The sequence below is a fragment of the Neopelma chrysocephalum genome, unplaced genomic scaffold, assembly GCF_003984885.1.
Source record: "Neopelma chrysocephalum unplaced genomic scaffold, ASM398488v2 Primary Assembly neopelma1_25, whole genome shotgun sequence".
NCBI classification, from domain to species: Eukaryota; Metazoa; Chordata; class Aves; order Passeriformes; family Pipridae; genus Neopelma; species Neopelma chrysocephalum.
The window spans coordinates 24920898-24946349 of NW_020897694.1; the positions used below are offsets into that span (position 1 = coordinate 24920898).

The following is a 25452-nucleotide window of genomic DNA, read 5'->3' on the forward strand; positions in this document are numbered from 1 at the left end:
CCATCTAAATGGAGGGGAGGATGACAGGTAAACTTTCCCAGCTTGTAGGACCAGTGGTTTTGTGTAGAGCTTAAAAAAAATCATCACAACTATTCTTTACATGTAATAGTAAAACTATGCTAGTGAAAAGAAAAAAAAATCACATCCTCAAATGCTTTCTATAAAGTTTCATAGTATGTGGAAAAAGTTTCATGGTCAGCACCCTAAACTTCTTTAAACTTAAATGATTGCTAAGCAGAGTGGTTTCTCTGTATACTCCTGCCCTCTGTGTTATGTCAGTACTGGCTGTCTTGCGATGCAGTGCCAGTGTGAGAGCAGGCAGTGGGAATGCCTAACTGGAAAGGATGCAGTATTCCTTTTTGGGAGCAGAGCCGCTTGAGACTCCAGCCTTCATGCGTTATTTTTAGATTGTCTTTTTTATCCCCTACTCTGTCCTTTCTGTTGGCTGAATTTAATAATGAGGTTTGGATAGAGGGTGTGATTCAGACATGCCTTCTCATATTAAGCAGTACTGCATTTCTAAAAACCTCTCCTTTTGCCCAACAAATGCACCAAGCTGATGGAATTCTTTACACAGACCAGGTTTCCCACATGAAAAAAGGATTAAGTAGAACTTCTTCAGTGATTTTTAGAAAGCTGTGCGCATGCTGCATAAATAGTATTTGTTTCTCTACTATAACTTTGTTGAGTGTTCATATGCTTTAATATCAAGTTCCTTCTGGTTTAGTTAGTAGTTTCTGAGTAATAGAAGTCAATAGGACAGATCTGTGGGCACATTAGCAGTCATGTCAAGCAATGAAAGCCCTGGAATGTTTAGTTCATCTGTAAAAATGTGATTTTTACTGAAAATAAAAGGAATATTGGCATGCTTTGGTTGATGGAAGGCCTTCTGGAAAGGTGACAAAAGCGATGCAAATCCTGGCAGCCCTATGTGTTGTCTGTGTCTCTGCTTGTGTTCTAGAGAAAATGACAAGCATTTGAGTTGCTGAATTCTGTAGAATGGACAAAGGTAGAATAGAACTTCTGTCTAGTCTATTGGAAAGTGTGGGAAGGACTAAGTTGTCATATCTTTTAAATTCTAGTCTTTGTTAAGACTGACTGTAACATTCGTAGTTGCAGTTTCTTGCAATAAATACTGTAAATTGAGGTGTCCTAAATAAGCAATTCTGTCTGCCTTGGAAGAACAATCACTTCAGAGCTGGAAACTGAAGGCACATCTTCCAGCTCCACTAGATGTCAGCCAAGACCAAGTGACTGAGCTCGGTACATCTGCAAATTGCATTCTAGTCTAGAGAAGCCCTTGGCTCTTGCAAAATACACTGGACAATTGTTTTCCATGGTTGGTTGGTATGTGTAATAATACCGTTTTGGATGTAGGTGGGAGAGACCATCTTAGGGCACTGTAAGGTAACCTGATTTGATTACATTGCTAGGCAAATTTGGGTTGGGTATTTGCAGCTCTCTTAACCACATCGAAGTGGTTAGAGAAACATTAAATGTTTCCAAATCTATCCCTCTGTGGTACTGTGATTATCTGTATCTTCCTGGTTAAAGAATAAAAGGTATTTAAATATTTCCTTGCGTTTTTTTTTTCTTCTGTCTATCATTATAGCTGTGTTACTTAATATGTTATTAGCGCAGGGCTTTCCTTTGTGCTCTGTGAGTGTGTGATGTCTTGATCTTAGATACAAACCATGGAGATTCCTTCAGTTCCCCTCGGAATGTTTTTCACAACATTAATTGATTTCATGGTCTGTGTATTTGGGTTTGAAAAGCAAGAACATAAAACAGCTTTAGAAGTGTAGAGATATGTCTGTGTTAGTGGCATTGGACCCCTGTAAGCAAGGTATAGAAACAGTGTGTCTGTAACATTTGGGAGTTGTAAAAATAATTTTTTTTTCAAACAACAGTATTGAAGTTTTTTGAGTTGACAGTATGTTTATAAGAAAGATATTCAAATGCTGTAGATGAACTGCCTGTATATCTTTAATCTGTGCTCTTCGAGAGTATGGGTTTTGAGGTTATGGTTTTGGTTTTTTTCCCCTCAAAGTGGTTGTAACTCTTCTTCATTAGAGTTCTTGTACAAAGTCTCCAGCTTTTCCCTGTATCATTAATGGGCCATTGCAAAGGAAGTTGTAGGACTACATAGGTGGAAAGCAGGAGATGTTATGGTAAACCATTGAATTTGCTTAGCCATGTTTTGTAACTTTTCCCCAGGCTTCTGAAAAAAACATCCTGAAGCAAAGGGTTCTTAGCAAACTTCATAGGCAGCAGTTACTTGTTCCAAGTGATTTCCGGTTTAAGTGTTCTGTGTTTGGGGATCCTTTTTTTAGCATGCTAACAGGCAGTGCTGGAAAGCCTTGTTAAATAAAAAGCATATTGCCGATCCAGAAAGCATAGTGGTAAGATACATGCATGTGCAACACATTGTGATATACTAATTAATTCAAACAGGCATATGGCATTTTCAGGATAGCAGCATCCAACACGCAAAATGCAGATGGATCCTGGGTAGTTTAGCATTGGTCTTGCTTCAGTGTTTTGTCACTGCTGATATACTGGTTTGGCTATGTCAATGTCCTTCTATTAACAGCATTTTTCTGAAGTAGTGCTGCGTTGTGTTTTTCATGTTGCCTTGTGTGTGCTGGTGTAACCTCTGGGTAGTTAGAAAGGTCATGATGGACTTGTGAAATACAATAAGGGATGGCAGGTTTGGTGTGGTGGGGGTGTTATGTTGCTTCTTGAAAACCAACCAGCATGAATTGTTTAGCTTTTTAAAATGATTTTCCTATCAGAAAACTTTTAAATACTTGATATTTAACTGCAAGTGCAAGACTGTCTACTTGGAGTAGAAATGATCCTTAGAGAGGATTGCGCAAAAGGATAATGATCTTGCAAAAAAAAAAAAAAAGAAATGCTGGGTTTCATGAACTGAACTTCTAATACCTTTTCCTACTGTCCTGGGTACAGCAAGGTAATGTTGCAAAATTTTGAGTCAATCCTTGAGGGAAAATTCTGGAAGAAGCTAACTTCATCACTGAGAGTAACAGAGAAAAACACATGCAAATGCTGTTAACACTCAACTTGATAAATTGAGTGAGGATGATGATTTTCTTACCTTCAGTCTTGCTTACTTGAAGGGGGGAAAGTGGGGTTTTGCTTACGCCAGGGTTTGTTTCTCCCCTGTACTGAGGTAAGGCTATAAAATAAAGCAGCACATATAGTAGTAAATCTGTGATAGACAATTACTTACAGTAACAAAGCCGTTCCTATGTACTTTGTTTTCTGTAAAGGAATTAGGGACAGGGTTGGCGGGGGGAGTAGAGAGAACGAAAGCTGATGTTAACACATGGCTAGTTCTTGTTGCTGCAGGTTAAACAGCAACTACTTTAGTGTTGTAATCTAAACATAGTAAACCTCAAAGAGAGCAAAGGATACTGTGCTGAGAACATGCTCAGTGGTAGCAGTGTGCTTGTCCTGCAGAACTGAGCAGAGCACAGCCCCTGGCTTTGTGCTCTCAGGCTGCTGGTGAAGCATGCAGAGGAGTGTTAGGTTTGCCTTAGACCTGTATTAAATTCATCTGAAGAGTTTTCTCAATACTTTACTCCTTTCTTGGGCATCTAGCACACTTAGTGCAAGCAGTTGTTCTGAGTTGTTACCCCCAAACTTACTGTTTCACAGAAAAAGGAGATTGAAATGTGATTCATTGTTGGTAGTGATGTGACAGCCCTCTGATCATAGTGCAGAAAGACACGAATGCTTGATGGCTTTAGTTTGAATGATAGCCTGAAAAATTTTCCTTTCTTTGTTAACTAGACATTTTGTACTACCTAGAATTATCTAGGATGTTTCACTCAAATGGTCTTTATTACTATTACTTGTCTGCATAATTGTAACATTGCTTTTCATATTCCACTGACCTTTTCTCCAAATAAATTACAAGATGTGTGTCTAAGATGTGCAGTGTTATTGTGAGATAGGTTTAAATGGAAGTGTAAAGCTCGTCCGTAGCAAAAACTCTTAATTTTTAAGAAGAAAATGCTGAGAAATTGAGGGAGAAATCAAACAAGTCAGCTGGAACTGAAGAGCTCACAACTTCAGAGAATTTTGTAGACTTGGTACTTTTAAAATTACAGGTGCAGAAATTTGCCTCTACTACAACCTCTAGATTTTGGAGTGAAAGTGGATGCATAGCATCAAGGATTTATAAGCAGAGTGCTAACCAGAAGAAAAGCCTCTTTGAGACTTATGTTAGGAATCAACCTACGAAGTAGAAAACTCTCTGATGAAATTCATCTTCTCTTGCTGAAGGACAGTAGGGAATAAAGGAGAACTTTTGGGTCTAAGTACAACTTGTTTCATTTTACCTGGCAAAAATCAACTACCTAAGGTTCAAAAAGACTTAAAATGAAGAATTGAAGACAAAATGTTTGAGCTGTGCATGCTTTTGATGTTGCATTTAGGCTCTTTCCTTTCATATACTTAAATGTTAGAACCAGGGGAAGTTACATTAAAGGACTTCTGAGGGCTGAAGTTGAATTACATTAGAGACATAAGCACAAAATACGAGTGTTTCAAGAACTTACTGGTGAAAAAAAGGGAAGAGGCCACTTTGAGATAAGTGAGGAAAGAAAAAAGTACTGGATGTCCTTGAGGACTCAGTGACTTTAGTCAACATTCTGTGTATAGAATGCAATATAGTGCAAGTTTTGAGTTTAAAACAAACAACAAAAAAATGAAGTCATGCTGATTTGTCCCTTTTAAAACTTTGGAAGTCGTTCTGATCAGCAACAAGTATGAAGCAGTGCTTTAGTCAAGCTACACTAATCCTACAAATTACTTCCTGGCTTTGCAAAGGGAATGGCTGAGATTCCTTCTGGTCCATATTTATCTTCCTGGGTGACACCAAAGTTGCCTGTGAGATTGTTGGTTTTTTTTTTCTTTGAAAATATAAAGCTGTTTAAACAAATGAAGACAAATACCATATAATCCCTTCTACTTGCTCAGAGAGAGGGGTTTGAGAAATGAGAGTCCTTGTAGACAAAATGTTAGACTTGTTTAAAGCTAGACAAAAGGTGCATAAACACCCAGCTGATCCCAGCTGAGCCTTTCTTCCAGCTGTAGCCTCTTAACTTGCTGCTGTAGCCACTCTTTGGGGGGAAAATGTCAAGAAACATAGCTTTACAGTAATACTATCTGAGACATGTTTCATTTATTTCTGTCATGAATTTATAAATATGTTTTGTGCTTAAAGTGAGAGATGCAATTTATGCCGTGTGATTACACTGTCTGCTGATGCTGAGGAATCCAGTGTTTAGTACCTGTCTGCAGAGAGGTGAATTAGGCTACAATTGAGAGGTCCTCGACTTCAGCAGGTGATGAAGGGGCAGTGACTGTTGCGTATGATGTGTCCAGTGGTAAATGATCAAGCATGGTGAGGGGGAGGAATTGGATTTCTCTAACTTAGGACATCTTGTATTGGAGCTCAGAATGTCTTCCTTTTTTCTGAAGTTTAGAGGTAGAAACACTTCCAGTGGAATTTTGAAACTAATTTGCTTTATTTGCAACTTTAGTCAGTTCTCCATGATATGACTGTTAATGGGACAAAGAGATCCTTGAACAAGCATTTCAATCTCTCTCTTAATATTTGCAGCTCAAATCCAATCCTAGCAATAATGAGGAAAAAGAAGCCCAGACTCAGCTGACAAAATCTGATGAGCTGCAGCGCCTGCATTCACAAGCACTATCTGCTTACCGGCAAGAGGATTATGAAGCTGCTATTTCTCTTCTTGATGAAATCTTGGCAGTAAGTGTTAAGTGAAATTGTCCTGAGAAAGGAAAGTAAGAGCTTCTGTCTGACATCTGTGTGTTTTTGTTTAATAGCTTCTTCACTGATGTGAAAACACTTGGTGTAGCTGGTTTAGTTTTGCTGACCACTGTGACTCCATAAGGAAGTTTGGGAGTGGAGAAGGCTGAGCACTAGCTGCAAAAAAAGTCAAAATAATAGTTTTGTAGTTTGGGTTAAAGATACAACTTCAGCCAAACTTCTGTTATAGATAGCTTTATTAGTTATACTTTCCTATTTTCCCACAGTTTGGTGTTTGGGGAAACTGGGAAAAAATTTGTTCTGAAATCAACGAAGTTTTGCCAAACACAGGAGGTGTAGGTTTTTTTGTCTGGGTTTTCATTGCCAATATTCTGACAGTTTTTTGTCTTGAGAAAATAAAGTAACAAAAGATCGAATCCCCCCACAAAGTTAAAAATGTATATAGCTAGCTCAATTTTCAACTTGTTCTTTAGGTATCTGTATTTGTTGAATGTATTAGTATAGGTAGTCTGATAGTGTATGTGTAAATAACTCAGTGGTGTGGACATTTTGTGTGTCATATAGAAATATACATTAAAAAACAGTTAACTGCTATGACTCTTCACATACAAATTAGCATTGTTAACTTGGAATTTAAAACATTGGAGCTTTTGGTGAAGAAACTGCTAAAGTGTGGGAGTTTGTCTATGGGTGGGGAATGGGGAAAAGCAGAAAAGCCTCCTCCTGAAGTGATAGTTTACAAACAACTGATAAGACACAGAATTAGTTCTCTAAACCAAATTTTGGTGGGCAGTTCCTTTTGAGTAATTATTTTTTCCCTATTGTTACATTATTACCTTTCTATATTTTTAAAATCCAAACACTAAGGTCAAATTTTGTGGAGCTGTATCTTACCCATGGGCTTCTTCCTAGAGGAGAACTGACAGCTTGGTCCTTGCTGTTCATTACCTCTTTTCTTTTGGGAAGATATAATAATTTATGATTCTGATATCCTTTCCTGGAGGCTCAACAGTCTGTCCTAGTTTAAGTAGTGCCAGTAGATTTAATTCATCTCTCTGCATGAGCTCATTGAATCATTTACAAAATTTGCAGGCCTTTGTTTTCTATTTGGGCAGGTGCATCACAGCATCCAACTGGAAGCAGAGATGCTAATTTCTTGATCTCTGCATGCAACTTGAACCTTATGCTATTGCAGTTGGCAAAGTGAAATTAAATGGGATTTTTGTTTTGGGGAGCAAGAGAAATGAAGTGTTATGGACCAAAACCAAGCTTTAATTTTGATTTCTTAAGGTTTGTGTTTGGGATGCAGAACTACGGGAACTTCGAGCAGAGTGTTATATAAAGGAAGGGGAACCAAGCAAAGCTATTAGTGACTTGAAAGCTGCTGCCAAATTAAAGAATGATAATACTGAAGCCTTCTATAAAATCAGCAGAATATATTATCAGCTGGGGGACCATGAATTATCACTCAGGTAATTTTACTATTTGCTGTAATAATTATAATTGACAGAAAATGAAATTATATAGGTCATGATAAACCATGAAATATCTATGTTGTATGAGTTTTGAATGTAGTAGCAGCTGTGGTCTGGATCTGATAAAGGAAGCTCCTTTCTAGAAGCTAAGAACAGGCAGTGAAGACACCATGTTTATGCTTGGCAGACCAGCCATCGATGGTTCCAGGCATCTTCTTTGCTAAAGTAGAAGCCAGAGTGCATGTCCACTGGAGTTGCTTGCAAGTACTGTCTTCATTGTATTTCTCCATCCTAGACAGAAGTGCTGCTCTAAACTTGCTTTGGTGGAGCCTTTTTTTTTAACCTTGAACCTCTATTCAAGTGAAGTTTACAATGCAAACAAAAAACGTATGCATTAAGGTTACAGGCTTAAGAAAAAATAAAAAATACAGGAACACCCAGCTATGAAGAGCCAGGGGTCCTGAGCTGTTGATCTTTCATTCCTGCAGACAGTGTCCAGCATTTTGGATGACTTTTTGATAATGTCCTACCCTTTTATTCATATTGAGTTACGTTTAAGGTCTTACTCCCATATGTCCCTTGTCAATCTGGCAGATAACTGCCCTTGCCCAATCTGAACTGTTAGGTTTTTACTCTGTGCCTGGCTGGACAGATGGTGTAATCCTCCTGTTTGCACAGGAGTGGTTTCTGTGCCAATCATAATCTCAGATGTGCTACCTTCATCTCCAGACTTCTTCCAATATGGTTTTTGCCACAGAATTACTTCAATAAGAGGTGAAGAGAACTGAAAAGGCCTGATTTTCTTTTCTTGGCTAGTTGATGGAAACTGCATGTGATGGATTGTAATGGCAAAAATTCGTTTTATAGCTGGGCAATTGGTTTGCATTACACATCCCCTTTCTAGAGTATACTTAATCTTGGGAGCTCATAGGTCACCTCTGTGGTGAGTTTTGGTAGCTGGACATCACTTTGCATAGTGATTTCAAGAATAGATTTTTGATTTTTAAAAGTACAGTTAAGAACACTGTTGAAGAACGTAATGGAAACAGAATGAAGGGATATTAATGAAGAGTTCCTTCATTCTTATCTAATACCTTTATTTTTTTTTGCATCATAAGATATACTAAGAGTTCAGTAGCTCCTGGACTCGCTGGATGCTTACTCTTGGCCTTGGCCTTATCTTAGTTTCTTTCTCTTACCTTTACAGGCTTAGTGATTTTCAAATACTGAGATTTTTTTGTCTATCCTTAGGAACAAAATCAGATTTTGTGATCTCTTTCTGAAAATAACACCGTGGTTGTGCCATGATGTGATGACTGTACTTTTTTTTAAATATTTGACAATTTGGAGAGGTGTCTGCCCTAATCAGAGTCTTATTAAAGAGCAGTCTTCACAACGAAAAGTCAGGCTCAGGCTTGGCTGGGATTCCATGTATCACATGTAACACTTAATCTTTTGCATATTTGGCAACACAGAATAATTAAAACCTAAACCAGACAAATAACCCTTTATGTTCTGGAAGACTTTTTGTTGGTGTCTCACTTTAAAGTAATTTTTTGGGTGAGGAGAGAGATTGTGTAAAGAAGTCAGCTGTTGTTGTGGACAGCTTGTATATGTTGCATTGTGTCTCTAGTTAAAATTTCATAATATGTGGTGATGTATTTTATTTTTTTTTACCTTCTCCTTACCTCCCTGTGAAAAGTGAAGTCCGGGAGTGTCTGAAACTGGACCAAGATCATAAGCAGTGTTTCTCTCTCTATAAGCAAGTAAAGAAACTCAATAAGCAGATTGAGTCAGCAGAGGAATTCATCAGAGAAGGCAGGTAAGTATTCACTCCTATATTAAAAAAAAAAAAGGAAAAAAAAACTACTACGGAGGCACCAACTTATTGATTGAGGAGCTGATTAAGTGATGCTTTTTGCATCTGTCAGTTGAAGTGGATAACTGAGCACAGCTCTCAAATTACAATTAAAATAAATATTGACTCGCATAGCGACAATCCTGTTCTGATTCCTTCCGATGCCACTGTCTTCTCTTTGCATACTTAACATCTTTCTGCAGCAGGTAGTAAGACCAAGATAGGGATAATAGTTTTCAGCTCTCATATATTATTACTCAGAACTGGTGAGGCCACACCTGGAGTGCCAGAGAGATGAAACTACTGATGAAGTCCAACAGAATCCCACTAAAATGATGGAGGGACTGCAAGGAAAGGCTGAGGTGGCTGGGACTGTTTGAGCCTTCTCTGCTACAGGGTGATCTCATCAAAATACCTGAAGGGAGGGTGCAAAGAGGGCAGAGCCAGGCTCTGATCAGTAATGCCCTGTATCAGAATCAGGCCAATGGGTGCAAACTGAAACAAGAAATTCCCTTTGAACATGGTGAAATGCTTTTTACTACCCCCTCATTTGCAGTTGTGCGGGTTGCCCAGGGAGTTTGTAGAGTCTCCCCATTTTGGAGTTATTAAAAAACTGTTTGGACACTCCTGGGCAGCCTCCTGTAGGTGGCCCTGTGTGAGCAGTGGGGTTGGACCAGATGACTTCCAGAAGTCCCTTCCAATCTCAGCTATTCTGTGATTAAAGGTCCACATCTCTAGACTAAAACCCCCTAATAACTTTGCAGTGCCTTGATAGCAAAAATGGATCTGACTGATGGGCTTTTTTTTTCATGCCTCTGTATTCTTCTACTTCTTGCTTTACTTCAGTTTTACATGTTCTCAAGCGCATGACATCCAACTGTAAGGAGCTCTCACAAATCATTAGACATTGTCAAGGTGGTGTTTTAAAATGAAATACATCAGGAATGTGAATAAGCACAACTGAAGCCAATTTGATTAAGCTGTCAGTCTGTTTGGACTCTCTTCACTTAATCTGGTATCAGCACTGTTTCAGGGAGTCTTCTGAGAGCTTGAATTTCTCTAGCTTGTATAGCAACCCATGGGTTCAATTGCTCCCTTGCTTTTTTAGGTAAATGTTCTAATCCATTTCTTGCTCAAACCATGCAACTTTAGCATCTTTGAGACCTTCGCAGCAAAAAAAAAATTTACTTTGTGACTTGTGGAGAAGAAAAGGAGAAAACAACGCCTAATTCAAGCTGGCATAAAGAGCTTTTTTGTAGCTATGGAATAGGTGGTACCTTTTGTACTGTGCAGATAGTACAGTGCTTGCAGTAAGACTCCAGACTTGGTCCATCTCAGATATTGGAGAGGGAGATGCTTATTTTTAAGTGTAGAGTGGCATGTTGGACAGGAGGCACATCTAGAGACTGTTGTCTGTGCATGGTGAGGGATGGTAGTTACTGTCTTCTGCAAAAGCCTGCCAGGGCTGGTGCCAGCTCTTCTGTCTCATAGCACAGAAAAGGGAATGGGGATGTAATTCTTGAAATGGCTGCAAGTTTTCTTCATACTATTGTCTCACACCTCACCTTTAAGGCTATTAAAGTTAAGGTACATTGCTAGGAGGATGTGAAAATCTGTGAATTTCAAGATTTGTAAATAAATTGCAACACCCTGAGATAGTGATCACATTTCATGATATTTTGCTTTATGATTTAAACAGGTATGAAGATGCTATCAGTAAATATGAATCTGTAATGAAAACTGAGCCAGAAGTCCCAGTTTATGCTACTCGTGCCAAAGAAAGAATCTGTCACTGCTTATCAAAGGTAATTCTGCTTATTCTCCCTCTGTAAATTTCTTTGAGACAAACAAACAGCAAGCAAACCCCCCCAAAACTACGTGAATTTTGTTTTACTTTCTTCTCTCTAGAATCAGCAGGCTACAGAAGCCATAAAACTTTGTACAGAAGTTCTGCAACTGGAACCAACCAACGTGAATGCTCTGAAAGACAGAGCAGAAGCTTATTTGCTGGAAGACCTGTATGAAGAAGGTACAGTTGTATGCAGTTGACACATACTTTTTTGTGGACATTTAAAATGCACTCACTGTTTCAGAGGCTTTTTTTTAACATGCACTTTGATTCTACACTATGTTGTCATCCTTAATTAGCACTGGTAGTTGCAGATTTACAAAAATATCTAGTGGTAATTTTGTCTTGATTAGTGTAAGCTGAATGCACTTTTATTATCTATGGCATAGTTGTCTTTACAATAGTGGACTATGTTCAGGATGTTTTGTGAGACTGTACAGCTTAATTTACTTAAACATGTTTTATATAATCAGCAATGTCAGACAAATGTGTTTAGAGGTAAAAGGTAATTATAGTTCGGTTGATGTAAATCCTTTTTAGGACCGCAATTTTAATGTCTTGAGAAGGCAGCATGAAAATAATACTGTTCTATTCCCTGGCATGTGTTGAGGGCAGAGGAAGTTAATGGCCATTGCTTCACCTCTGTGGATCTCTGTGCTGCTGCTGAAAGCAGTAAACTGACTCTATTCCTGAGGCTGCATTTTCCATACAGAGTTTTTGTTAAATGCATACTATTACACAGAGTCATAGAAACAACTTCTAGGATTATCAAGTCCGGTAACCCAGCACTGCCAAGTCCACCACTGCACCATGTTCCCTAGTGCCACATATACATGTCTTTTAAAAACCTCCAGGAGTGCTGACTCAACTCTTGCAAATTAGAGGAAAGAAAAGTTTTATAACGAAGTTCTGCATAAATGCAGGGAGCCAGCTTGGTCTTGTGCTGGAGCAAATGCCTCCATATTATAGGATATAAGGAAACAGAGAGAGGACATACCTGGGATCTGGGAGAGCTGGTGCCTGCTGAGCTTGGCCTAGCCTCATTCCAAGTGAACAACCATGCTAGAGTGGAACTGTGCTTTGTCAGATCCCTGTTCTTTAGCATGTCCGGTGCCTTCCTCCTGCCCTTGACAGTAGTGAGGTGATTGTAGTTACGCTCTGCCTTCCAGCAGAGCTTCCATCAACAGTATTACAGCCCATTAACGTTAGTCTGCCTGAAGGTGTCTTCATTTATCCTTCAGTTTTAACTGCTGTAAAATGATCACTGATTTTTCTTTGCTAGAGAGAACAGTAGAGCAATTAAAATTGTAATCTCATATTTAAAAGGGCAAACTGATTCTTTTTCTTCCCTCAAAAAATTTTCAAGCTAGAGGCAGCTATTTTCCTGTTAAAGATAGGAAATTTCAAAGTACTTGTAATTCAGAACTTTGAAGGCGATTATTGCTAAATGTTCAAGATGCACTTTGGTATGTATAGCTGAGTTAATCAAATGGTTTTAATTACTTTATAATCGTATGAGATCCAGGGCTTGTCTGCAGCAACAGATGTGTAATGACTCCCTTTCTGGCATACCTCATAAGTACAGAAGTCTATCTGTCTAAAGCACAAGTTTTGTTGAAGGAAAAAACGCTGCCTTGCCGTTTCAAAATTGATCAAGACATCCTAATTTTTTTCTTTTTTTCTTTTAATTTTTAATTTTTTAATTTATTTTTTTATTTTTCCTTCCCCCCCCCACTACTTTAGAGGTTTCAGTAAGAGTGTAACTGGTTCTTTTACTTCTCCAACAGTCTTGGCATGGGTGTAGGTTGTCTGCAGTTACTCGTGTTTGATAGGAAATTGGCCATTAATGCACATGCAGAATTGATCTCGGTCTCTTTTAAAAATGCAGGCAAGATTCCAAAGCCAGCAAATTGTCTAGAGTTATGGTGTGATTACCTTTTGAGAGGTTGTGAAGACTCTTGTATTGGAAGAAGGAGAGTTAGATTTGACTGAAGTATTTAAATTGAAAGTGACACTGGAAACTAGTTGTTCCTTTTATATTGTGGAACAGGATGAAAAGAAGAAAGGATGCTTTCTGGAATAGCAGGCCAGTAAGCAGCAGCAGTGACTCTTCTGTTGGTTTGGAGGTACTAGTGCTTTTAGAAATAGTGGCTCAAAAGAATTGATTAATATATCTCACTTGACATACTGTGAATTAGTAATAAGTCTCCTAGTTTCATATCGAACTTCTTGTCATCAGGAAGCTGCCATCCTGCTCCACCTGCTTCCAACCCTCACTGCTCAAGTGAGAAGAGCAATTAGCTCTCTGAAAGAGGAAAATTCCTACACTGGAGTGTGAAAGTGTAAAATGTACTTGCTGGGTGCTTTTCCTCTGCAGTGTGCAGCACTGAAAAACTTACTTTTCCCATGTGCTTAATGCTTGCAGTCTTTAAATAAGGAAGTTGATTTAAAAAAAAGAAGAGAAATTTAATACTGTCATGGCAAATAGTTGATCCCTGAAGCAGGTTGTTTTCCCACAGTGGTGCATGCTGTCGATGATGTGGCGCTCAGTGAAGCTGAGCAATCTGATCTGCATTTGGCAGGACGTTGTGGTGGGACCTTCCAGTACCACGTAAAGCAGATTAAGTACACTGGTGCTTAAAATTATTGGAGCAGTAAAGCAGCATAATGAAATCCCTGCATTTTCATTATTTTTATCGCTTTTGACACCACATATTGGGCGCACACATTAGTTCACACTCTTAGGATTTTTGTTTTTGTTTTTTAATGACTGGACAAATTATTAAAAATATCAGCAGAAGCCAAAATTCTTTGTTCACGCAGCAAATGAGTGTCTAGTGATGAGAAAACGAATAGAAATTTTGTTTGGCTTGTAATAGCCTATGAAATTATTGGGGCACTGGCAATACCTTTTGGAATTTTTTTTTTCCAATAACTGAAACAAGATTGCAGTGGTATCATATGTCTGGGTAGTACAAATTTATCAGCACTTCCTGCTGTCTTGCTCAGAAACAGTGAAAAACAAATGTAACACCTGCTGAGAAATAGCATCTGCTTGGAAATAATCTGATGCAATTACTTTATCTACCTTGAGAAATCTGGGAGATTGGAATCTGCAAATGAGACCTTGAGGATTATAACAGCGAAAGAAGAGCAGTCTCATTAAAGACTTAGATAGTTACTTCCCTTGATAAATTTTGATATCAAAGAATATATAAACTTGGTGTCTTAAGCATTCAGTTACCACTTACAATAATAATAGAGTTTACTTTAAAAAAATAGTGTAGACCTTGAATGTTTTACAAATTACATTACAGCATCTCTCTTGCTTTCGTTCCTGAGAAATGCAACTCTTGAAATAGAGTGAGAGTATGCCTTTAGGGAAAAAAAAACCCCTTAAAATATAACTGTCTGCGTATTATGTATGCAGAGGCGTAAAAAGCCAATATTTGCCTTTCACTAACAGTATGAACTTACTGGTAGTCTGAAATTTGTCTTTATTGTCATTAAAGAGAAGAGACTTTCTGTCACGTTCATAGAGTGCAGACTGGGGGAGAAGAATGAATATTAACTTAAAGACTCTGGGTAATGCATCCTTCAGTTGAACAGCAGTGTGGGACTAACATCGTACAGTGGGTTCTTCACAAACTAGTTGCTGAATCTTGCTTCTTGGTCTCTTTTTCCTCCTCCCAGGCCTAGATACTTGTTATGTTATTCCTGTGCCTGTTGCAACATCAAGAGAGTGTTGTGACCAGAGTCTGGTAACCTCCCTTCTCCCGCATTTCCCACCAGTGTAATGAACCTAAAGAAAGAAAATTACCTAATTTATATGTGAAAGTGAATTTCCTCTACTCCAAGGTTTTCTAATTCAGGGAGAAAAACCCAAACATGTCAAGTTGAAATGAAAGTTTTGCTGTTTATATATGGTAATAGCAAAGCTTCAATTTTGTGGAGTGGTTGAGTTCTTTAAATTGAAGTTTGTAGAGTTGTGTAATCTTCTTTCATTCACTTTTTTTATAAAAGCTATTAAAGACTATGAGACTGCTCAAGCCAACAGTGAGAATGACCAGCAGATTCGGGAGGGGCTAGAACGTGCCCAGAGAATGCTGAAGCAATCACAGAAGAGGGATTACTATAAAATCCTGGGAGTAAAAAGGTGAGATATTAATTCCAGAGATGATAATGTGAAAGTTGGTTATTTAAACCAGCGCAGATAGGACTGATCACTTGAATTTGTTCTGCTGTTCCTTTATCTTGCTACCTTCACTTTTCTGTTGTACTAACTTAGTAGTGTTCAACTTGTAAATAGCATCTATTTACAATTCCTTTGGAAGGAATGGAAAACCGGCATTGGTGAGAGGGGAAATAAATAATTTGGCAGGAAATTCTTAGTAGGTGAACGAATTGGGAAAGAAATGAGGACTGGCAAGAATTACTGAAAGCAATAAAAAATAAAATTGTGGCAGATAGTGTGATAGATTGGAAGAGTTTGGAAGGACTAACTGAAAGGTATCAAAAATACTTCTGCCATTAACCTTGAGAAACCAACAACTTCCTTTCTAATGAGGAGCAAACAAATGTCCAGTTCTGAACTAGTATTGGTCATCCTTCCAATCGTGAACTAATTTGACCTCTGCTTTTTGTTATGATTGCAAATTCTTCAGACTGGGAACTCTGTTCTGCATAGTATCTGGCAGTAGCATCTTTCCAAGGAAAGTTAATGGGTGGTGAAATAAAAGAGTGAGTAATCTTTGTTTAAAGTTGAAACCTGCTTCGTTTTGCATAAAGAATCTTCAGTGCCATTTGCAGAAGGTTAACTAGCACCTCATAATTTTCCTGATGCCCTTAATTACTGTCTCAGTGTTTAAAATTAACCTGTAGATTCACTAGTGTGACATGTGATTTAGAGAATTAAGTTAGTTATAATTTTATCCATCCAGAAATGCTCGAAAGCAAGAAATCATAAAAGCTTACAGAAAGCTGGCATCCCAGTGGCATCCTGATAACTTCCAGAGTGAGGAAGAAAAGAAGAAAGCAGAGAAAAAATTTATTGATATAGCAGCTGCTAAAGAAGTCCTCACTGACCCAGGTAATGATGCAGTGACTTCACTTTTTAATTACTTTTTTACAGGAAGTTAAAAACACAGCAAGTGTAAATCATAACAGGCATTACAGCTTTCCTCTTTCCCTTTCTCCCCTTATCCCTCTTGAGAAAGTAGTGCACTAATACTTGCATCTAGTATGTCATATGAAGTCAGATGTAAACCTGGAATTACTTATTTCAGTGTTTCAGTGATTTTTGTTAAAAGTCAAAAATTATTATTTCAAAGATCTCTTTTTGGGATATCATCTTGCAGAGATTTCTAGGATTGAGTAAGTCTGGATGTGCTTACTTCAAGGATATGGGTGTCTCCTGCCTCGAGTGCTATTGCAAATTGCATTTAGATTATAACAGCACCTGAAGTATTCCAGGGAAGCCCTGTTATTATTGTGCCATAATTCCATCTTGGCATTCTTTCCTCCAGAAATGAGACGGAAGTTTGATGCAGGAGAGGACCCACTGGATGCAGAGAGTCAGCAGGGTGGCAGCAACCCTTTCCACAGGAACTGGAACACGTGGCAAGGATTCAACCCTTTTGGTTCTGGAGGAGGACCATTTACATTCAAATTTCACTTCAGTTAGAGCCAAGACTGTTTCTGGTGGCTGCTGCTGTTTTTTACTCAATTCATTGAAAAATAAAAAGTCTCTCAGTTCAAGACCCAAAATCTTAATTTCTAATGTTGTCCTTAACCCAGAGTCTTACTACACTAGAAGGAAGGTCTGTCTTTCTTTTGGTATTCTGTGGGTTTGCTTGACAGGCTCACACTGGGTGGGGGGAGGGGAGTTGTACTGCCTTTGTATTTGTTGTGGATATGCAGGACATGTTTATTCCCATGGATGGAAAAAACAATAAGATGCTACTTAGGACAACGCTTAAATTTAGGACTCAAGTATATGCTTAAAGATAAAAATGCATGTAAATATTTTCTGGATCGGGGCCTAATAAACAAGGCAAGGGGTAGATACAGTAGTCTCCACATTAACAAACTGTTGGTCATGCTCAGCAGAACAATCCATCTCTTAAGAGGAAACCCTGTGACCACCTGCTGTGTTGGTGTCAGCAGTGCCATAGGTGGGAGAAGAGCCTGTGTGCTGAACGAGTCCCAACAATCGCTCTGGAAAAAGAGTGCTTGGGAGTAATTGTATTTGAAAATGTCTGCTTGCTTTGCTCATTAACCTGAAATGGATTGGGGTGATTTCCTTGGTGGTAATTGTCAACTATGAAACTAAAAAAAAACCCCACACTTTTTTTTCTGAATGTCATTTGTGGTGTTTATTTGGGTATGATTCTTGAGTAGTTTGCACTTTAAAAAAATACCTGCTTGAGATTTGAGCAGAAAATTTGATGTGACATTTCCCTGACCATGCAGCAATTTGTTAGTTCTGTACATAAACTCAGAACTAAGGTTGAGGTGAGTGTACTGCAGACTGCAGGAATGTGATATTGACTCCTGTAATACAACTTCATTTCTGTTGGGTGGTGCAACAGGGAATTAATACTATGGGAAATTGAAGTAATTTTGTGTTTCTTGTAACAGCCACGGTACTGCAGAAACAAATGTGTGCAAAAAGAGGGACTAACTTCCCACTAGCCAAAAGTCTAGTTTATTTTTTTCTATATGCACATAGTTAAAATTGGTTTGGTGTGGTTGATGGAACTGTGAGAGTGTGATGTACAGTGTTTCCAGGGCTATAGCTGTGAGGAGTCCTCTGTTCTGTAACTGAGTCTGTCATAGTTGCTGATGAGTTTCATCAGCAGCCATTTTCTTAGAACGCAAGAATTACGGTTCATCAGTGTTGATTGCATTTTAACTGGAAAACAATAATCAGTTGATAGGAACCTTCTCTCACTTCAACTTGTGGCATTTGAAAGCATAAGCAGCCGCAATAAAACAAATGAAATAGGCAAATAAGGCCTGCAGTCTGAAAGTGCATTTTATCTTACTATAGTCGAAGTTGCTGTTGGAGCATAACCCTTGGCTCCTGCCCAAGTACTTCATGAACATAATTGCACAGCCATGTGTTCAGCAGAAATTTATCTTCAAGCTGAGGAGCAGTGTAGTGATTTCTAACAGTTTTTGGTTCAAAACCACCCCAGCAGCCTACGAAACCCCAGTGTCGGATGTTTCCCAAGTTGAATGACTTCCTAGAAGTTCAACTTGTGCCTTTGACCTGTTGGAAAGTTTTGTGCTTAAGCTCTGTAGCAGATGCTCAGGACACGGTTCAGAGCACTCCAGGCTGGCGTGACTCTCGGGGACTCAGACACAGGAACTCGCTGCACAGTGAATAACCTGTTACCCCCGTGGAATCGGCCTCTGTGCATCTGCTTGTTGCTGGAGTACATAAAGGATGGGCAGGTAGCTCTGGGCAGGTGGCTCTCGTGTGTTCCCCTGTGACTCTTGTCAGCCCCTGAGGGGGAGCTCAACCCAGCCATGCCTGTTGTGGGCAGGGTGGTTCCGGGTGGTTGCTGTGTGTGTGTGTGTGTGTGTGTGTGTGTGTGTGTGTGTGTGTGTGTGCATGAGCCATCACTCTGTACAAACCCTTCTGTATTGGCTCGTTCACTACAGAAGGGGCTGTTTTTAAATGAGTATTGAATGAGCTGTGTAAGCAATATGTCACATTTTGTACATAAAGGAGTGTGGTTGGGCTGCAGAGTCACAACAAAGACCACAGACAGCTGTGTTTGTGTGCTGGGGAAGTGATAGGAATGTCTTCTTTCCAAAAACTGCCCATGTTCCTTTTTTTTTTCCTCCCTCATCCCTCTCCCTTCTCTGTTTTAAAAGCCAGAGCTGCGAGAAGTGTTTCCTGGGGCTTACTTCTTTTTTTCTTCTAGGGAAGGAATAAGATGGTCCCTCATGAGTAAATTCTTCAAACAGGGCACTGATGTTGGAGCAGCACAGGTTTGTTTCTCTGGGGCAGCAGGACAGTTCTGGTGTACGCTGGGAGCATTCAGGAACCAAAAAGGACCATGTGCATTTTGAGAATGAATGGGAAAGGGAAAATTACATTTTAAGAAAAAAAAAGGGTTGCATGTAGTCAATAGAAGGAAGATGATTAGTACCTGAATGCTGTTCATAGATTTGTTCCATGAAAGAGAGGTTCTTGGAAACAAAGGCAAAAAATGACAGTGGAGAACAAAGCTTTACTAGTATTGAGTAGCAGCTGTTTACAAGAAGTGTTACCACCCCAGCGCTATTCCTAAGGGCTTTGAGGTACTTCTGGAAGCACAGAAAGACGAAGTTTGTTAAAAAGAAACCATTTACATTGCAAGGCTCTCCAGATACGGTGATGCATTTCCTGATGTGACTTTGGAAAATGAAGCACTGGTAACACGCTGAGTGTTAATGGTGCAGGCGACGTGCAAGGAAGCTGAACTCGCCTTTTTATTTATTAGTGGATGTCTGTAGTGCAATAATGTTCAATAACTGAACATTGGAATAAATGTCTTGCTAGTTTGTCAACCCTGAGATGTGCATGAAGCATCGTTACCATAACTGGCCTGTATGTAGATGCAAACTTCCTCTGTTGAATTCTTTCAGTTTTAATAAACCTGTTTCCAACTTGTTTTAAAATGAAGGGGGGGGGCATATTATACTTGGTACATGTTTAATACTGATGTACTGATGATCAGTGTTAAAACAGATTCAAAGTGAACTACAAACTGAAGTGCTCAAACTTGTGACATATGCAGAAAATGTGTCAGCTTAAACTTTTAAAAAAAAAAACCATAAAGCTTGTTATCATTTCAGTTTTCAGACTAATGTTTGGAACAAGAATTATTCTTCTGTTTAGGGCTGTGATTTATAGGAGCTTTGGCAGAAACTAGCCAGGATAGTATAGCAGGTTAGTTGTATTTAAAAGTGCCTTATTGTAAGGTATTGTTTGTTTGCTCTGTAATACACACTTTTATCCATAAAATCATAACATAAATGGCAGAATAATTTTTTTTTCCCTCAGCAAATCTCTAAGTAGCAGTTTTATGTTATAAGAAGGATAAGTAAAGCTAGCCAGAGATTTATCAATGTTTCAAATTATAAAATGTCTTTTTATGAAATCATGAATCTAAAAAGCAAGAACTGTTTTTTTCTAGAACTGTGGGAATTATTTTATGGTATTTTTCACAATAAAGATATTTATGATGACAAGAAAGCACTGCTGTGTATTTGTCTGCCCTTCTTTGCTCATCCTGCTCTCTGGGTTTGGAGTTAGAGCTGTGCAGAAATGCAGTACAAGGCTGCCGGAGTGCCAGCAGGCAGGGGAGAAGAGAGGGTAGGAGTCACATTCTGTGGTAAGAGAAACTTGAATGTTTAGAAGTCAACTACTGCAATTGTAAAAACCCTATTGAACGCCAGTTTCACAGTGAGAACAACCAGCCTTTGGAATAATCTCCCCAGGGACGTGGTTAGACATGAAGCTTTTCCTGACAGAGTGCTGGGCCATCTTCTCTGGACTGTGCTTTTGCCAAGGAAGGCTGGACCAGATAATCCTGGAGGTCCCTTCCAATCTGGTATCCTATGGTTCTGTAATTCTGCAATGTCTCAGTGTAAAGGCAAGTACCTGATTCAGGGAAAAGGGTAAAAGGAACCTTAATGAGAAATATTTTCAATACTAAAGCTCTGGCTCATCAGCAGCAGTGCACTAATGTCTGGTTCATTCATTTTCTGCTAAACTTACAAGCTGATATCAAGAAGATTAAGACTTAGAAAAGACACTATAATAGCAATATGAATATAAATTGTAAAAACTCTTCATTTGAATAGTTCAAATATTACTTTGCTTATTTACTAATTCAAACCATGTGGCCACACTCCACTAATCCAGGATGTGTTTTCTTACCGCCCCTAGGGCAGAGCATGTAGCTTGGGAACAACAAATAAGCTCGGTCTGCCTCTCTTAAGTAAGTTCTCGCCCTGCAGCAGGTTCCTAGTTGCTGTTGCTTCCCTGCAAAAACACTTTCTGTAGATTAAAGGCATTTAAGGACTTGCTGCAATTTTTTTGCTTTGGATCTACTAACAAAGTATTTAATTATTTATTGTATAATACAAAAATGGAGAACAGAAAATAATTTTTTTTCTCCAGTGGCACCTTTTAATATTTTGTACAACATATACAATACGTGGGTTTGGTATTAAAAATATATGCTAATGACTCAAAGTGTTGCTTTAAAGAGATCTTTAACAAGTAGTGGATATATTGGTGGGACCCTTCTTGTTCTATAAACCAATGTATATCTCAAAAAAAGAGCTTTCTTTGAAAGTAGTATTATGCAGAAAAAAAATATTGTAAAAATTTTTTTACAAATATATAAAACACTGCGGGAAATTGCATGAAACCTTTTACATCTTCGAAAATACCTCCAGCAAATTGCATTTCTAAAAATTATATTCTAATCACTTAAGTAATCTCAAGGAAATAGTATTTAAAGAGCTATTTCCTTTTTTAAAGCCTGTAGAAGTGATCCTATTAAAAAAAGAACAGGATGCTACAGAAAACCTGAACACAAAATCAGTGCATAAACTATCCACTTTTTATATTGCATAACAGAAATTTCCCACACAGATACTCATAAGAGAACTAAGGTTTCTTACAGATAAAAACCCATTAACTTCCGGCTTAAAACAAGCTTTCCAATGTACACTTCAAGCATGAGAGACCCAGGCAGAGGGATGTGAAATGCTGCTGCAGAGTAAGGCATCAGGATAGAAGTATGGGCTTCAAAAAAAAAGCGAAAAAAAAAATTATGCAGCAAGCAGTTGAATAATGTTTTTTTTTCTCTAATATGGAGTATCAGTTATTTCCTTCTTATGCATGGAATTTATAGTAATGGTGCATATGCATCTGCTAGGTAAATTTTAAGTCCATCTATATGGTATAAAAATACCAAGTTTATGTTTCAGTATGTTTGACTTGCTGGCTGATATCCTGAAGTAATTATGTTAGAGAACAAGCATAACAAAACAGATACTGCACTGAAATGGGACAGTTAAAGGGAACTGACATGAGAGTTTACTGACTACTGCTAGCGAGTCACACAGGAAATGCTCCACTGGGTGCTTCGTACAAAGAAAATCCTACAAAAGATATTTTAAAAAAATGTATGTAACATGTTAAAACTGTTCAAAATGCATAAAGGTAAAACAACAAAAAATATAAAAAGCTGTAAAAAAAAAATCTGTATATCTCATGTTCTTACTAATAGGAATTGAATAATACCAGCAAGGCATAATTTTAAATACTTGCTCTTCCATTGTAAACAACCAACATCTGAGGACAATGACAGTACATACAAAATAGGCTTCATTTCTCTTATTGTTTATTCAGTTATTTGCTGGTATGGAAATACTATGCAACTCACTGTAGATTCACCCACTTAGTGCAAATTACCTTGTCTTTCGTAATTTTGAGCATTTAGACTGAAAGACTACATTAAGTTGTTCTTATAAGAATTTGTGGTCTCATCCAGTCCAGTTTTGAAACCAGCACAGCCTAAACAACAGAGTATGTATTTAAGGCACTAGATTTCAGTTTAAGCCATAAATTCCTCCTTTTCAAATATGTGTATTGCAAGAACTTTTCCCTGCAATTTTTGTGGGATCAAAATGTCAGTAGCCCACTAAAGCAATGGTTTTGTGAGTACAGACTTTTAAAATTACAGGAAACACCACTGATAATCAAAAATACTCACATATTTTATTATTTTATTTTCAGTTTTAAACAGGATGATGATAATCAAAACCAAGTAGAAACAGCTTTCAGGTACTGACCTTCTGATGCAACGTGTGCTGGTTGGAAAACTATCTTAACCAAAGTCATAATGTAATTTTATGACACACTATTTAAGTGACCAAAAGGAGCCTAAGAATCAAAACTTAGTTTTTAAAATTTGTAAGAGTGCAGCAATCCTGCACAATAAATGAAAAATGTCATTCCTTGTTTTTAGCTTCCAAGTTGACTTAACTTTGTGTGGTCCAAATTACTGAAGTTATTTTTTACGTCTTATCTTTGCTACACTGAGATTCTTTCTTGTGACCACAGCATTTCTCCAGGGACAAAACTATAGATATATAAAAAAAATTCTTGATACTTTAATACATAAACTTAATGCATGTAATATGCACAAACCAGTTTTCATGTACATATTTAATGTGTATGTCCTGCCCCAGACTGACAACGTATCTTTGAGAAGTTGAACACCTCTTTCTTCATATTTTAAAATCCTCTGGGTAAACCATACTTTAAAGAAGGAAAAGAAAACCAAACTCCACACTGGGTAAAAAAAAGCCAAAACCCCAAGTACCTGTGGATTTCTCAGTTTTGTATTGCATTCAAAATATTTTAAATAACACTATAAGTTATAAAATATTTGACTTAACATTAAAGAATGTTGCAAATAGTGCCAATGTAACATTTGTAACTCCCCTTCAGTCTTTTCCAGAAGACTATTGAGTTGTCACCATTGTTGTTCACGGGCTGTGCTAAAGTTCATCATGTTTAAGACCTGTAACAAAGAGAAAAAGAAATCATAAAAATGAGTTAGATAAAGACAGTTCTGTAAAATGTGAAGAAAGCCCTTTACTTTCCATTTGCTGCCAGTCAGTCATGCAACATGAACTTCCTTTTTGGAGAATTGCTAAAAGTTGAGCATAAGCTTTCATGAAGAATAAAAACCACTAAGAATTCTTTATAAGGAAAAGTGAATTTGTGCCTTGACTCAAGACTTTTAAATATACATCTGCTAAGTTTTTTCTTCAACCTTAAGGGCTGAGATAATCTTGTTCTTTTGCTTTGTTTCACATTACTCCAAGAAGTCTTATTAGAAGTTCTATAAGTGTGTTTGTTTGTTTGGGTTTTTTGTGGGTTTTTTTGGTGTTTTTGTTGTTGGTTGTTTGGATTTTTTCTCATGCTTATTAACAAACTCAGTTTAAAACACACTACTAAAAAAATAAGCCAAACTCTATTTGTAGCCTAAACCACAATTTAGTCCGGTGCAAAAAGGCTCTGCATACATGAGCCTGGAGACAACTTAATAGAGGCTGAGTTACCTACTGCTTAACAGACATGAGCTTTAGGTTATCTAAGTGAGGTCTAAGCTAATGTGCTTTATTTAATATTTGTGCCTCAAATGATGTGTGATGGTTGTGTTTGAGGTCCAAGAACAGGACACCACGAAACCTTCTCTTAGGTTCTGGCGTGAAACAAAAGATTTTATCCTCTCAGTGTAACTCTTATGTAAAGAAGCATCACACAACCATAAAAACCCACACAATTTCTCTAAGAACAGGGAAAATTACATAAATAAAAGATTTGTGCTTACTGACTGCAATCTTAATTTCAACTATATTAATATTTAATTTTTAAAAGCTAACAGATGAATATGCATGTAAATTACCCTTTTGAAATAACGATGTTAGATTTTTCTTCTCTTTTTCTATTTGCTGTATTAACTTTCGTATCTCAGAGTCGTAGTCAACCCATTCAGGAACTATCCGGGCAGCAGCCTCTAATTTTGGTTCTTTGGTTTGGGGATTGTTGCACTGAAAGTTTAAAACATATTAGATGTAAACAAAGCAAATGTGAAAATAACATCTCCTCAGAGAACTTAGCTCAAATAATTTTGTCAGCATTTGCAATGTCATTGAAACATGCAAGGTCAGTTACTTGGACATTATTATTAAAAAAATTACACTAAAATTGTAAATAAATCCTGTTCAAATAATTCAAATAACTCACAACATATAATTGCAAATACTTTACTTTTTCCCCCTGCTCCTGACTATATGTATAGCACAGAGATGGCTAGGACAAGACTACTAAGATTTAGACAAAGTTACATGGGGAGATATAAGATATACATTGGCACACTGAGGCTGAATCTGATAAAGGTTTTTTTATTACATTTGTGATGCTTCCTCTAGTGTTGTCTAGAAAAATGTATTGACTACTTCCATAAAATAATATAAATGGAAATCTCAGTATCAAGTGATACATGATAATGGGGACTGAAAGAGAGTGGGATGGGGTTTAATAATGAGAGAGGAAGATTTTCTCTCTCTGTTTCTATTCCCAAAGAAAGATGCTTTCTTCTTTCTAGACATGGATAATCCCCTGAGCATTACACTTTTTAAGCTTTGCTTTATCTCCTGTTTATAGTGATGAAATAGACAAAGAAACCATAACAATATTAAGTCCTATAATCATTGAGTTCTGGAGGAACCTTCTATGTAGGGAGTGCAACAGCAGCACACAATGCCCAGAGAGCTAACAGTACTTCATCACAGCTCTAGAAACCAGGCTGAGTATGGGAAAATTATTAAGAAAATAAATGTATGGGCGTGAAAAGCC

At 37.8% G+C, this 25452-nt stretch overlaps 2 protein-coding genes across 4 annotated transcripts in view; one reads left to right on the forward strand and one right to left on the reverse strand.

Annotated features, from left to right (window-relative positions):
* DNAJC3 (DnaJ heat shock protein family (Hsp40) member C3) overlaps positions 1 to 19123 on the forward strand; it is a 32680-nt gene extending 13557 nt beyond the window's left edge. For both annotated transcript variants that reach the window (XM_027674652.1, XM_027674653.1), the window contains exons 5-12: positions 5654 to 5806; positions 7118 to 7299; positions 9005 to 9124; positions 10860 to 10965; positions 11069 to 11189; positions 15033 to 15165; positions 15950 to 16098; positions 16535 to 19123. In XM_027674652.1, coding sequence (XP_027530453.1) covers positions 5654 to 5806; positions 7118 to 7299; positions 9005 to 9124; positions 10860 to 10965; positions 11069 to 11189; positions 15033 to 15165; positions 15950 to 16098; positions 16535 to 16692 — 1122 coding nt within the window. In that variant the 3' untranslated portion in view covers positions 16693 to 19123. The remainder of the gene's footprint in view (positions 1 to 5653; positions 5807 to 7117; positions 7300 to 9004; positions 9125 to 10859; positions 10966 to 11068; positions 11190 to 15032; positions 15166 to 15949; positions 16099 to 16534) is intronic.
* Positions 19124 to 22778: 3655 nt separating this feature from the next.
* Positions 22779 to 25452, reverse strand: part of UGGT2 (UDP-glucose glycoprotein glucosyltransferase 2) — an 83398-nt gene continuing 80724 nt past the window's right edge. For both annotated transcript variants that reach the window (XM_027674648.1, XM_027674650.1), the window contains 2 exons: positions 24500 to 24644; positions 22779 to 23608 (listed from right to left, as the gene is read on the reverse strand). In XM_027674648.1, the coding sequence (XP_027530449.1) occupies positions 23586 to 23608; positions 24500 to 24644 (168 nt within the window). In that variant the 3' untranslated portion in view covers positions 22779 to 23585. The remainder of the gene's footprint in view (positions 23609 to 24499; positions 24645 to 25452) is intronic.